The 15097-nt window shown below is 34.4% G+C and overlaps 4 protein-coding genes across 4 annotated transcripts in view; all 4 read right to left on the bottom strand.

The window, feature by feature from the left end:
• LOC136806054 (ubiquitin-like modifier-activating enzyme 6) overlaps positions 1-3451 on the bottom strand; it is a 34483-nt gene extending 31032 nt beyond the window's left edge. Inside the window, exons 1-4 of the mRNA XM_067062627.1 lie at positions 3347-3451; positions 2702-2796; positions 1771-1799; positions 816-904 (exon numbers count right to left, since the gene is read on the bottom strand). Coding sequence (XP_066918728.1) covers positions 816-904; positions 1771-1799; positions 2702-2796; positions 3347-3384 — 251 coding nt within the window. The 5' untranslated portion in view covers positions 3385-3451. The remainder of the gene's footprint in view (positions 1-815; positions 905-1770; positions 1800-2701; positions 2797-3346) is intronic.
• Positions 3452-3952: 501 nt separating this feature from the next.
• Positions 3953-9677, bottom strand: LOC136806059 (GPI mannosyltransferase 3-like). The gene is made up of 5 exons (XM_067062634.1): positions 8684-9677; positions 7993-8262; positions 7412-7574; positions 4530-4568; positions 3953-4263 (listed from the first exon to the last, which is right to left on the bottom strand). Exons 1-5 carry the CDS (start codon positions 9667-9669, stop codon positions 4192-4194), a joined length of 1530 nt encoding a protein of 509 aa, XP_066918735.1. The 5' UTR covers positions 9670-9677; the 3' UTR covers positions 3953-4191.
• A 576-nt stretch (positions 9678-10253) lies between these two features.
• On the bottom strand, positions 10254-12318 carry LOC136806036 (SET and MYND domain-containing protein 4-like). Its single transcript, XM_067062612.1, has one exon. It carries the CDS (start codon positions 12257-12259, stop codon positions 10373-10375), a length of 1887 nt encoding a protein of 628 aa, XP_066918713.1. The 5' UTR covers positions 12260-12318; the 3' UTR covers positions 10254-10372.
• Positions 12319-12398: 80 nt separating this feature from the next.
• LOC136806044 (NF-kappa-B-activating protein-like) lies at positions 12399-13462 on the bottom strand. Its single transcript, XM_067062618.1, has one exon. It carries the CDS (start codon positions 13440-13442, stop codon positions 12504-12506), a length of 939 nt encoding a protein of 312 aa, XP_066918719.1. The 5' UTR covers positions 13443-13462; the 3' UTR covers positions 12399-12503.
• Between the last annotated feature and the right edge of the window lie 1635 nt (positions 13463-15097).

The raw sequence follows: 15097 nt of genomic DNA, 5'->3' as shown, positions 1-15097 counted from the left end.
TACTACTACCCACTCTCGATGCATTTACACCGCTATTGAGTAGTGCCGCCATTAGGGTACCACTTTTCAAAAAAACTCCGATCAAAGATTTTGCTTTGCCAGGATTGAGAAACTTGGTCCATCAATAAGTTGAGTAAGGTAACGAGGTCTTAAAAAGTGGTACCTTATTGGAACTAATTTTCGCGGGAATCAATTTTAGCGTTTTTCGCGGTTTTTTAACCCGCGAAATACAATTTTTTTCCAACTTTATGGAAAAAATTGAAAAATCCCTAGGAAAATGAAAGAAATTTGTCCAAAAAGGGCAAAGCCGCGAAAATTAAAACCCGCGAAATGCAATTTTTCTGATTTTTTTTTCGCCCGCGAATATTAGTTCCCGCGAAAATTAGTTCCAATAAGGTACGTATCCATCTTGAATTTTTTTATTTACCGAGTTCCTTGATTATATGCAAATCATGTTCTGTCTTTTTCCCCCGGGGCATACTGTATTAAATAGCACAAAAACACCGACCTCGAATTCTTAAAGGCGGCTAAAGATACTAGTTTATATTTCGACGAAACCAAGTTACGAATAAATAAGGGTAAACCATTTGACTAAAATGCGTAACATTGGTCTTATACTAAACACTTAGGAATTGTACCTTATCACTCTATGCTCAAGGGTGTAAGTGGAGACATCTTTGCAAAACAATTAAGAAGACTTTGCGTAACCGTTAACTGCCACATGGCTGCAACCTCACTTATTTGCGAAATCAACAACATCAAAGATCATAGGTCCATGGTAAGTATATAAAGGGGAATTAATTTGTCAAATTTACCTTGGTTTGTCGACATCACTTTCACGGAGGAAGAATTGGGTTCCCAAATCATTTATGGTGCATTTTGTGTTGTCCAGGAGTGTGACTGACTAAAAGGAAGGATATATCAATAGCGCTGCGCAACGCATACGTCATAATTATTACTTTTCACTTTGTTTGACATTTGTTTACAATCCCACAATTCAATGCGGCTCTATTAAAGATACGTGCAAGTTCTTATATATCTTTTGTCAAATGATACAATTAACGTGCAAAAGAGATTAACGCAAAGATTGACGGAATTGGAGCTCGTACAAACACATCGAGAGTAATGATTAATATGTCAAAAATAAAATATATTTTTAGATTCAGCGCGGTGCGCTATTACAGTGGTATCCTCATAACTCGAACACGCACGGGGAACGCAAATTTATTCGAGTAAAGGAAATTTCAAGTTATTGAGTAAGGCCTATAAAGCATTGTTAATTGAAGGGATTATAAAATTTGTTAGAGTTAAGGAGACATTCGGGTTACAGAGGTTCGAGTTAAAGACATTCCGCTCTATTAAGCCAGTGGTCAATGAAGATCATTTCGTGCGAGATGGAGCTTAGAAAAAAGTTTTGCTTTTGGTGAGTTATGTAGAATTTTGAGACAGAAGAGCCTCTTTTTATATTTCGCTGAGACAAAAATCTACGTCTGAGACAGCAGAACTTTGAACACTGTCTTGCACCAATATTCAAAAAGGAGAAATGTTGTTTGAAGCATCAGTAAGAAGAGGCTTACATATCTAAGAATAAGTTCAAAGAAAATAAACACAAAAAGGTGTTCTATAATTCGAGCTAATTCCCAGTCCTCGTCAAGGATAACCCCTCTTAAAATTCTTTCTTTGGTTTGAATCTCTCTGTAATTCGAACAAATAAAATTCTCTTTTCGAGTTCGAAATAGCGAGAGTTGACTTAAACAAAACAAAGCATACCTTCACGCCAGCCAAAATAACATTCTTTGCTATGAAAAATAATAAAATAAGGATCTTCTCAGTAAAGGATCTTAGGAGGGAGGAGAAGGTAGGAGGGGGTACCTTATCGGCCCTTTTCACGCCGGCCCTAATTCAACGCCGGCCCTTATTACGCCACAGCCTGATTTTGGGCTTACGCCAATTAGGGCCATAAATAACGCCAAAATTTGTTACAATGGCCATTTATGCTTCAATTTACATTCAAATATCATTTTTCAGTAGTAAACTGTTAAAAATTCCATTGAAAATCACTGATTTTTGCGAAGTTTTAGATATGGAGAAAATCAATTTTATGGATAATTTTTTATCTTCGAATCATATAACCAAAATTCTTTACATAAAGAAAAATGGCCAAAAATTAACGCCACTTTTAAGTAAAATTTGCAAAATTTTGGCCCTTTTTACACCGGTCCTTTTAACGCCGGTCCTTATTACGCCAAGAGCCTAAAAATAACGCAAATAAGGGCCGGCGTAAAAAGGGCCGATAAGGTAGTCAGGCAAATTGACCGACGGGTATGTGCCGCGGTCAAGGGTATGTTTTTTAAAATATCAGAAATGCACTGTAACTTTTATTTTTTCAGCAAATCTAGCTCGAAAATCTTGATTTTTTTGCTTTAAAAGAGTTTGCACTTTGAAAAAATGCACTGTAAGCTAATTTTTTTCACAGCACATACCGTCAGTTGGTAAACCCACTGACCCCCCCCCCCCCCACCCGGGATCCTACGAAAAGTGGGGGAAGGGGGTTGACAGCTAATTTGAAGTCGAATTTAAATCGGATTATGTTTTTTAAAGCAGTTTATCAAAAATGAAGTAATTCTAATGTCTCAAGTATACATAAAATCAATAACTCTTGACTGGTGAAAGAAAAAACAAACAGTTTATAGTGACTTACCAACTTCGACGCCAACTCCTCCAAGACCAATAATCAGAACGTTGGCTTTAGATAATTTATGCATCGCTCCATCACCAAGGACGTATCGTTGACGACTGAACAAACGAAAAAACAAATAGAAGGTCCAAAGTGTATAATACGAGGCTCAAAGTGGAAAGTACGAGGATCAAAGTGGAAAATACGAGGTACAAAGTGTATAAACGTTTAACTTAACACTCAAGTGTATTAACACTCAATGAGAATAAGACCCGCATGGCAAAAAAGAGAGCACAAAATTAAAACCAAAAGACTAGAGAGGAATCTTGAACTTTTTAAAAGCGACCGTAGTGCAGTGGTAGAGCATCCGGCTGCGGTTCACAAGGTTGTAGGTTCAACCCCCAGCCGGGTCATACCAAAGATTCCCGAAATGGTACTTGATGTCTCTCTGCTTGATGCCTAGCAATTAAGAGAAGGATCAAGGGTAAGTGGAGCAATCCAGGGAGAAAGAGTGGCGCCCTCCCCTACCCTCGGGTAGATAGCTATCGAAAGAGGAGGCTTCGGGTCGCCTCTGACTGTAGCCTCAGACTTACTTATGCCTAAAAAATACTAGGCGACAAACAAGCTGACGACACCACTGAAAGGTTTGAGAGGTGCATTGAAACTAACCTGTAAAGCGAGTCGTCAATTTCCATCGGCTCTCCCATCTTCAGACTGTGAATTTCTTTTTGTTATATTTTGTCATTCGTTTTTGTATTTTTGTTTTTCTCTTCTAGAAATATAAGCACAAAAGTTAATTCACTTCCCAGTCAATATTAAGAAAGTCTAAAATAAAATAAGTTTTTCCAGTCCTTTCGGAAGATTTTTTTATTCTTTGGTTTTACAGAGGGACCACAGACAAGATGAAATTGAAGGAGATGACCAGAGATAGAACAAAGCAAATTAGCTGAAATGTCAATAAACAGTTTGAAAAGTTTCCCCTAAAAGGGGCCTAAAAGACCAATTCAATAAAACCTAATTAGGAACGTTCTTAAACCAACTCCAGCAAGCAGAAGCTGTCTGTTCCTAACTGACAAAAATTTCACTCACAAAATATAAGCACAAAAAATTAATTAACTTCGCTTTCAACCTAAACAGTTTGAAAAGTTTCCCTTAATAGACCGATCGACCAAGTCCAGTCAACCATCTTCAACCAAAACTCAGGAAAACTGCCTGTTCCTAACTGACATAAATTTCACTCACAAAATAAAAACAAAATAAAAACAAACACAAAACTATGCGTAAGTCCAAAAGCGAAATATATTTGAAGGCTTTGAGTTTTCAAGATGTTACTATATCATCATGTACATATTCTCATCTTTCGTAGATGAAAGTAAGGTCACACGAAATCGGTTTATAGCAGGACTAAAATATGACACAAAAAAACTTGAACAAATTGTATTCTGCTTGATTGTTACATGGAAATGATAGAAAAAGGCTTTCGAAAGTTGCCAAAGCTTTAGTTGCATCTCAAGTCATCTTGAATAAATGTTGATATAGTTTCCAATGTTTCCTTCTGGCAGATGGGTGTGAAATAACGTTTTCACCTGGATAAATATAAAAAAGTGACGGTTTTAGAATACTCAACAAAAAAACTGCATTTTCTGCGCACGAGAATTCAAATCAGAATTAAGTAGTCTAATTAGTTAGATGTAATCGAGGATTTCCAAAATACTTAAGTAATTAAAACATATTTTTCTTCAAGGAACCTCCTAAAAGAAGTTATAAATGTATGACCATAATATTCCCAGGATTTTACAATAAATGAAGCCACTATACATACCCACAACAAAATCGACTCGACTATACTTACAATGGTATAATTTCTTTCACTCAAAAACCATTTAGCATCCTAAATAAAAAAGATGAAAGCGTGCCAAATGTCATGATTTTTAAATACAGACTGCAAGCTATCTCATAAGTAGGACTTAAGAAAACATAGGATATACGTCAGAAGAGAAAACGTGTCCCGTGTCTTGATAAATGGTAATGGTAATTCATGATATGCACCATTGCAATGTCTTCCGTTCCACCCAATAGCTGATTGGTTGAAAGTGACGTATTGACTGCTTTTACGTCACTTCCAACCAATGAGTTATTGGTTCCGTGATGTAATGTCAGAAGACATTGCAGTGGTGCATATCATGAATAAGGAGGGCAATTTCATGATATGCACCATTACAATGTCTACCACGGACCCAACAGCTGATTGGTTGCAAGTGACGTATTGATTGATTTTACGTCACTTATAACCAATCAGCTATTTATTGGGCCCGTGTTGTAATGCCAGAACACATTACAATGGTGCATATCATGAATTTAGGTGCGACGAGAATCTTTATGCAGCCTGTATTATGAATAATTTGATTTCAAGCTAGAAAATGTGAACGGTGGGAGTCTAAACAAAACTTTCTGTCCGTTTAGAAATAGAACACTAGCGATTTTATGTATTTGCACTTTTGAGGACGGTAGAGTGACTGAAGCGATTTGGAAAGACCCGCAAAATCGAGGACGGTGAAAGTGCAGATTTACCGTCGTCCTTAGTCAGTCAGAATGTAGATAAATTAGAACCTTACCGTCTCCGTCGCAGAAAAACACACATACATAAGCTCGGTACTTCCGAAGGAGGAGGAAGAGAAAGTTCTGAAGATTCTCCAATCCAATACAGACGACTCGAATGTAAATATTTTGTATTTGGCGAAGGTATTCCCAACACCCTACCTGGAAGTGCTTTGGATTCGAACACAGTCCATTGCCGTGCAAGTTTGTGATCAAAACCTTCACACTACCAGTCGGCAGAATGTTAGTAAGACACAGTGATAGCCTTATCCAGATGGTTTGTTGATTTTGGATAATGTCTTGTAACTTCTTAGCAAATGTTTCATGAGAGAGGGGAAAATACAGGATTGTAGATTAGGACTCTAGGAATTCACTGGAATTTCTTTTTTATCAAAATGTGTAGTTTTGAGGCTAATATTACCCTTTTTCTATCATTTTTTGAAATAGCCTCAATTAAGCACATATTGAATATCCACATTTGGAACTGGTTCAAAGTTGAAGATAACAGATTGAATTTTTCTAAGATATACTTATGTGAAAGAATTTCAAGTGATAAATGTGAAAAATTGTGGCTCGAACTCGCTGTATTGAAATTTTTTCAATAATTAAAAAAACAATATAGCAAATAAATAGTAGTGATGAAAATAATGAATCTGGTGTTCTTGAAAAATTAGTAAAAAATAGAACATATTTGAAGTATTTACTTACTAATTTGTGAAATCATGCGGCTAATATTCACACTTTTTTGAAAAAAGGTCCTTATTTTAAATGGTAGCCACACCCATTCACAAAAGAATTCCAAAGACCTGAATTATATGAGACTATAGCTTGATGATCAAATTTTCACTTTCTGAATTCAAAAGTATCAATTAATAGTTGCCCTGTGATTCTACGTGGCTAAAAAGACTTACTAAAATTTCCGGATTGTTAAAAAGGCTACCCACATTTTTTCACATCGTGAGTGAAAAAAATAACCTTGTTTAAACTTTCGAAAATTTCATTGGCTTTCTTTTGATACCTTCCATGCCTTTCTTTAAAATTGATATGTGATTAATGGTGGCAATAAATGACAGGGAAAATCTATAAATTAAGGCTTAAAATGAAGTAAAACTACTAGTTACTAAGTATGCAAATAACCACACATTTTAACACAAAATCATACAGGAAGTATTACAAAAAGTGTTTCTATGGAATTAGCCACATATTTAGCACAATATCCCAAAATTTCATAACTACAGCTTTTTTACATGGTGAATAAAGTCAGTACGTAAAATGCCTGTTGAAACGTTTTTCCTCAAGTCAAACATCACAATTGCAAGGAGTATTTAGCCACTTAAATTCACATTTCTGATGCTGTATCCTTAGAAAATGAAAACAAAACCATTCAATAAGTATCATCTCAAGCAAAAAAATTTCAAATTCCACGATTATACTTTTTTATTCAATACTTTTGTCTCTGGGTGCATTTTAAGTCTATTAACCACATTATTTCACTTTCAAGGATCAATAGCCCTCATTTTTTCACATAATCTCAAAACTTTATTATTCAATATAACCTGTGCAAAATTTGGGTGACTGATCTTTTAAATTGAAGTTGCTACACCTTTTTGAAATTAGTTGGTAGAATTAGCCACTCAAAAAATTAGCCACAATCTTTCACACACTTTAAAGACTAATTACTAGCCACTGAAGATCACTAGAAATTTCGTTTCAAATGCAAAAGAAATTTTTGTCATTTTGGGACGTGGGAATTAATCTTTTTAACTGTAGCCACAAAATATCACATTTTATAGGCTTTTTAAAATCGTCACTAAAAAAGTTGAATTTTGTCATTCTTTTTTGAACACGATCGTGAGTGAATGTATACCTTAGAATAAGTGCACCCTTCCTTCATCGCGCAAAACATAAAATAAAAAGCCATACACGTTTTTTAAGAAATCGCCCTTTTGAGCCTTAAATATTTCTAAACCTTTTGCCATAATCAGCCTTATGGAAGGCTGGATTGGAAGGTTCTTAAGAAAAACTCAGCCTCAGCATGTTTCTTAAATGATTCTTAGTTTTTAGGCATTCTGAGCCTCATGTTTCTTAAAAGTGTGTTTCTTAAAAAAAAAACGTGTAATAAACAAAAGACCATACCTTTGGCAATCTATCATAAGTCACAATGAGTGAGCTGGGTTGAAATTCCCTTTGAAGCCACTGAAAAGGGTTTTCAAAAAACTGGTCACTTTCACACAGATAATCAACCTCAGTATTTGGTTCACATGTTAAGAATCTCATGGCAATATTTTGATGGAGATAACTGAAACAAAGAAACATATTTCAAGTTGATAACATTCATCACATTATTAGCCGGTATAGAGAAGCTCAAATCCATCAAAAGAAGGTATTTCTGGAGACTAAAATGCTCATATCCCACCAAGCATTCTACGTGTTTTACCTTATCAAAGTGACGTCAATATTTTAAAAAGTACATCGAGTGACGCCAACCTACTTCATGACCCGTGAATTATAGAGGGTGGGGGTATTTTCCTAAGAAATCGGGTGTTTTGGAGACTGTGAAGCCTTTAAATGTTCTAACTTGTTTTTAATATTTTAGCCGTCGAAGCCTTATATAGTTTGTTCTTATAAAAAACGTGTACTCGGTCTACAGAGCAATTTTAGAACCAAGAACACTGCATTTATAGTGAATCCAGTCACAATAATGAGGTCTTTCTCACCTATAGTATGGTGTGGAATGGCAAGGCATTAAAAATAAAACATCTTCATCCTCAATATTTGATTGCCTAATGAAATGTAACACATCTATGGTTCCTCTTTGATGTATCAAACCAAAATAAAATGCCACTGGAACGTTCAATAGTAAAACAAGTAGAAAAAGTAGTCTTGGGGAAACGTATTTTGAGAGGTACTTGAAACCTTGGCCAGCATAACATAATAGTATGGGTACCACAGGTAGCAAGAAACGAAACTCCTTGTGTACGATCATGCTGAAAGAAAAACAAACAAAATTGAACATTGGAGTCTCCATAACTCGAACATGTAATAGGGCAACAGAAATTTGTTCGAGTTATGGAAATTTATAGCTATAGAGTAAGGTTTATAAGGTATTGTTAACTGGAGGAACCAGCCAACTTGTTTGAGTTAATGAAATAGATGTGTAATAGAAGTTAGAGTTATGAAGATTCCATTGTAGTTACAAAGAGTCAATCTATGGAAACAAGTTATAAGATATCCAAGTCCAGGTAGAAAAAAGAAAACCCAAGACTACCAGTTTGTAGATAAAAATCTCTGTTAAAATGATACAGCTCAAACGATAGAACAACTTTCATTTAATTTCTATATATTTCGTTACAATCTTATCAATCCCTGCGAGTGTCAAGAATTGAGAACCCTGATCCGGATTTTTACCTATGTACGAAGATATAAAACATTGAAATCCATAGCAAAGTCTTTTGTTTTGGTCCGCTGCAAAAAACACCAACAATAAAAAACAAAACCTGCACACCAAGGACGACGGGTAAACCTTGTGATAGATACCAATGCCATGAGTGAGCTCCATAAAATTCTCCAATATTCTCCAAAATATTAAACTGTAAGAAATTCCAATGCACAACAGTAAATGAGCCATAAAAATAAAAATCAATACCAAATAGTAACACCAATAGAACAGGAACTGCTATAAAACAAGCTTTCAACAAAGTCAAAATGTGAATCTCGTTTTTCAAGAGTAAAATAAAAACTAAAGGTATCCAGATCAGGAAGCAGGTAGGTCGTATTATACATCCAATGCCACCAAATAGTAATGCAAAAACCAATGAGTTGACATCAGATGGTTTTCCAAAAGAAATAAATGATAAACCAATAGTTGAAAAACACATTTCTGCAACATTTGACAATGTTCTTGAGCCAGTATAAAACAAAAACCAAGACATTAAATTCAGATAGTATGAATAATTAGCTATTTCAAGATTGTCTGTTACATTCAATGTTAACTTTTGAAGTGAAATATCATAATATGCAGTTAGTACTGCTTGTATGAAGTGTGGCCCATATCTAACCAAAACATAAAAATCTACAGTTAAAATTTTTAGTAGTTGAAAATACATTTCAAATATGAACGGGTAGAGATATGATCGTATTTGAGCTTTCCATTCCCAGGTTAAATAACCGTAACCGAAAACTTGACGATGAGCCACTTCGGTGCTTTGCCAATATTCATCAGGTACGAAAAATGTTTGCGTTAAAAGAACTGATGATATCCTTAACATTAAGGACATTGTGAAGAAATTTTGAGGATTTTGGAAGTAGTTGTTGTTTTCTTTTGGGTTGACATTCTGGACTTTTTGTGATGGTTCTAAAGCCTTGTTTTCATTGTATCTTTTACGAACTGTCATTACTATTTCTGAAAAATAGAGAAAAAAAATCATGTTACATAATATGGGTTTTAATTTTTTAATTACACACTAGTTCAAGAATTTTAGTTTAGACTTATCACTCTTAAAGCTTTTTCACATGCACGTAAAATTTTACTTTAAGATATAACGAAAAGTAATATTATGTAGAGTTTCTGTTGATTAAGAGGGTCTTACGTGACTTTTCCTTCCGTTCAAAACTTTTTAAACGTAAGCAAACTCCACATAAGGCCTTAAAACACTACGTAGGCTTAGGGAAATTCCCCAACCTTCAAGGTCTTAAGTAAATTTTACGTACATGTGAAAAAAGCTTAAAATGTGATACAACTAGGGCACAGTAACGAGATCAGTTTTAAGTTATATATGGGCTAAACAAGTGGAAATGTAAGAGTCTGTAAGAGTAAGAGAATTAAATTAATTAGTATTAGTAGTAATTAATTAGTGGAATTCAGCGAATTAATTATTTCTATTTCAATCTATTTAGGTTCATCTGGGTCCATGAAACAGCTTTAAAAATTAGTCTCGCTTTAGATTCATTTACAACCCTGAAAGAAGATTTGACATGTGGAATATTCAAATTCATCATTATTCAAAAAAAGTTGTATTAAATTTCTAAAAATATAAATACATGACTTATAAAAAAATGCAATTACAAACAATTCAAAAAAAAAAAAAAAAAAAAAAGTTATTTCAGTTTAGCAAAATTAGCTGACAATGAAAAACACAGTTTTACAATCTCTTGACAGTTATTCACATGTATTGTTGGCAATTTGGCTTTGCGCGTTAAAAGATCTAAATAGTTCAACAAAAATTCTTGATGTTTTGCAATGTCTTGACCTTTCAACACATTTTCCATTGCATTTTGAAATTTCATTTGCCAATTTTCACTAAAATATGTCACAACTTCTAAATCGTTTAGCTCCTTGAAAACAGGTAAATCATCAGCCAACTCACTGTATAATGGCCAATTTTCATTACACGGTAAACATTGGCATTTGAAATAATATTGGTCTAGTAGGTGAAGCTGTCGTTCATGTTTTTCCTCAACAGCATATAAAAATCCATAATTATCGATGATTTCCTGACCTTTTGAGATATGTTTTAAAGCACGAACTACACAAACATCTTTATAACAATGACGCACAACTGAAGGATCACACGAATGGTTGAGGAGGCTTAAAGTTGTGTATGCGGCTGATCCAATTTCTTTCAGCTCATTTGATGCTAGATCATCTCCGGTGAGTTGAGCTTCAGAAATCTCATGTGCATTACAAGGAAGCATCTGTATCTGCTTCAAAAGATGACCAGCAACAATCACCAAATCCTCTTCGGATGAATTAGAAGGTAAATAGCCAGAATTTTGTAATATTCTACATAAGAATACAGCCATGATACTACGTTTGAAAAGATCTGACAGCTTCCTTGATTCACTGTTACCAACCAGAGAATACAGACAAAAATAATCTTGAGGATCATAAACACCTTTATCATTTAATCCAGAATCATTTTCCCTTTCAGTATAGATACTATTGAATTTTCGTAGTTCTTCTAAATTATTTTTGAGAATGACTTTGACAGCTAAGTGCCCTAAACCAATATCATCATTGATAAGCATCTGAAGATATTTACATTCATATTGATGAGAAGATTTCCAAGATAAAAGTTGACATTCCGATGAACAGTATAACACAGTACTGCAACATTGACATGGATAACCAACTATAAATCTTGTTAAACATTGATAACAATGCGTTTCAAAACTTTCAGATAAACATTGCAATGCGTATGGTTTCTCTGCAATAATTATCTCACCAGCTTTGATATCACGATCAGCAATGGCATATCGACCTTGTGACTGAGTACTTTTGATGGAAAACGATTGACTAGCACTTAGATATACTAAATTCTTATCCTCGATAACAGGAGTAAGAGGGTTGTATAAGAAATTATACAACATTGATTTAAGGTTTTCTGTATTTTGATCATCCTCAAAAGGACAATTACTTACCAAAGACTCAATAGAATCCATCTTCTCTTTAAGCTGTTTCTTGCTAAGATTTGCAGTTTTCAATGAATTGAGACAAGCTTTATAAGAGTTTGCAGCATCTTGATAAAAGCACTGTTCAAAAAAGCATTTTCCATTTCGTTCGTAAAGTTTAAAGTGAAGTTCATCAGGGTAACCATTCTCAAAAGACAAACCAACGTCAATTTGGCATAATTTATAATTTTTCAAAGCAAACAGAACAGCAGATCTATTAGCATAAGCTAGAGAAGCATAACTTGTATTTGGCTCTGCTAGCTTAATAGCACGAGTATATGCTTTCAAAGCACTTTGATAAGAAGCAGCACTATATAACTTGTTGCCTGTTGTACGGTATAACTCGCTTTGCTTGTTGTTTTTGTCATTGAATGACTCTTTAATTAGCCTTTTGAAAAAGACATCTTTTGAAAGTAAAACGGATACCCTGCCAAAATCATCTTTTTGCCCAACAAATTCATTTTCAAGCTGTTTCAATTGACCACTTTTTGTTAGTTCAGTGCAAATCTCTTTGTACCATGTTGTAAAGTTCATTATACTAATCTAGAAAAACAAAACATGAGAAGGTTAAAGTTTGATACAAAATATGAAGTGAAAATTTTTTTAACCATTTTTGTGGTAAGTAAAAAAATAAGCAAAATTGATATTTTGAAATACAGGTAAGAGAAAAAAGTCCAAAAGTGGTTTTGTATTTGTTGTAAGTTGTGTACAAAGTAGTCAATTGAAAACAATAATAAAAACTATAATAAAATAGGTTAAAAACTGACTAAGATGATCCCTATTTTTTCTTTGCAGAAGCTTTTTTAATTTGAACCAATTCTCTAAAGTCAGCAAGTACTTTATTTTCACGTTTAGCTTTTTCCTCTCTATTGTACATAGCTAAAGCACGTTTCTCATCTGCACTGTATACTTGATTTTCTTTTCTTAAACGGACCGCTTCCATACGTCGATGACGACTACCACTCATAACATAGCCAGCATCTTCATAAGTAGAAATCTCTTCACTTGTCAAACCAATTTCTCCTCTTCTGGGGATACGTTTTCCTTCCTGTACGAATTTAGCCATAGCTTCGCCCTCACCAGGAAGCAAAGCTTCACCATAGTCCTTTGAAGTAGTTTGCTCAATTTCTGCAATAGATAATGGTAGGGGACCAATATTTACATTGGCTGAAGTGGCTCTTTCAGTCCATTCATCTTCTGCATTATCTTTAACAGATTTCTCAGAATCAGAACTTTCGCTGTCACTACTTTTGGTGGACGACTTTTTCTTTTTCATTTTCTTATGTTTACCATGTTTCTTTTTCTTTTTACTTTTTTTGTCCTTTGAAGATTTCTTTTTCTTCTTTTTGTGTTTATCTTTTGATTCCCTTCCACTCATTTCATCAGACGAGTCTTTATTATCATTCATTTCTGAATCTATACTTGGAGCTCTAGGTGAGAAACCCCAAACATAAGATACCCCATCTTCCGCTATTCGATCCCTGTCAGCTCTCCATATCTCTGTGTCCATATTGTTTCTTCCCCAATCAGATCTGTCTTTGTTTCTTCCCCAATCAGATCTGTCTTTATTTCTTTTATATGATTTTTGAGAATCAGGACTTCTTGATCGGTCTCTTTTGGATCTGCTGCGATCATATTTTGGACTGTAGCTTCTGTCTCGATTTCTATCCCGAATAGGACTTCGAGATCTAGATCTACTTCTTCTTTTATATGACATTTTATATCTTGATCTGAATTAGAAACAAAGTAGAATTTCAATATAAGAGCCATCAGAAAAAAAAACCTGAATTCTTTAGCATAGAAAAAAAAGTTAGAAGGGTTCAAAGTTGATGGAAAAATGAATTTATTTGGTTTAACACCAACAAAAGTTACATGACTTATGGAGTTGCTAGCGATGTCAATCAAACTGTTCGATTACCGAACTAAACAATTGAATTCAATCAAACAATATTGAATGATTATTTGATTACCAAACCAACCAGTCATCACCAAAAAATACCGGTAAAGTTTGATAAATTCGATTTATGCACAATCTTAATGACCAGCTTTTACTGGTTGGTTTTCTGCTAATCCAACGGCAGGTTGTTTTATGCAATGGCAGTTTGGCCGTTTTCCAAGATAGAAAAGAGATCTAGCTCTGCCTCTCTTTCAAAAAGGGGGTTGCTAGCCTAGGTGTCCAGACTCAAAATTTTAGAAAAAAAATTTATCTCAACATAAAATTATAGAGTCTGGCATACAGTCTGATACAGTCAGTTAGTCACACTAGGAACAACATCAGTCATCTACAGGATGTATTTGCAACGAGAGTGAGAGTTACTTGAATCAAGTTCCGAAGACAACTAAAATCTTGAAACAAAACAAAATGACTGATTGCTAATTTGCAGCAGCAAGCTAAACAACCAACCAACAAGTTCTGCGGCGCATTTTTTTGCTTGGGAGTCAAGTAACTAACTGTCATAACATAAATTCGCTTTTCGTAAAAAAACGGTAGGTAAAATTCCGGTTCTCGTAAGGAAACCTAGCAAAGAAATGGTAGGTAAAGAACTCCTTTTAATCATAATTTCTTTTCCTCTAGATGAATTTTTGTGAAATTTTCAGGAGAAATCCATAAAATTATCATTGATATCATGTTCAAATATCTAAATCATTCTTTTTAAAGGAAAGACAGTATAGACTTAAACTTGTATATCAAGATTACGGGATTTTGAGTAAGGGTCAATTTTACTTTCGTTTTGAGTGGTTTCATTTTCGATTTCAAGCCAACATCTTAGCAACGGGGTGCTCACCCATAGTTACAGGGATTTGCGCAAAAAACTAAACATAGAAAATTTTCCAAATCCCCCATTTCGATCAATGCAAGTAAAAATTAAACTTTTCAATGTTTCACTTTTTTGCACCTATTCTTCAAAATGAAAATATTTAAGATTTTAAGTTCTTCTTTTAAAAAACTCTCGCATCAAAATTCCCCCTTTCTTTGGTAAATTGAAGATGAGAAAAAACCTAAGCTACAGATCATGGATTGAAACAATATGAAGGTGGGATTTTACAGCCGCCTGTCGTGCAAGGCACTGAGGGGCAACGGGTGCCAAAAAGAAGGTCCGTGTGAAATGCAATCTCATTGGTGGAAATTTGCTAAACAACTGCGAAGGAAAGCAATCAGTAGAAGAAACCGCTTTTGTTTTTGTTGCAGATTTCGATATAAACTTCTCTCACAGGGATTACTTGTCAATGTGTTGTGTCAACTTGTCAGTATTGTATTGTTGTAAAGGGAAAGATAAAAGAGGTAATACTAGCCTAGTTTCTAATCCTGATATAGCAGTTTAAGATTAGACTGATAGAAAAAATTGTTAATGTTTACACTCCTCTAACCTT

This window comes from Clytia hemisphaerica, unplaced genomic scaffold, assembly GCF_902728285.1.
Source record: "Clytia hemisphaerica strain Z4C2 unplaced genomic scaffold, Clytia hemisphaerica genome assembly, whole genome shotgun sequence".
In the NCBI taxonomy this organism is placed as follows: Eukaryota; Metazoa; Cnidaria; class Hydrozoa; order Leptothecata; family Clytiidae; genus Clytia; species Clytia hemisphaerica.
This window is presented reverse-complemented; position numbering and strand designations above follow the sequence as displayed.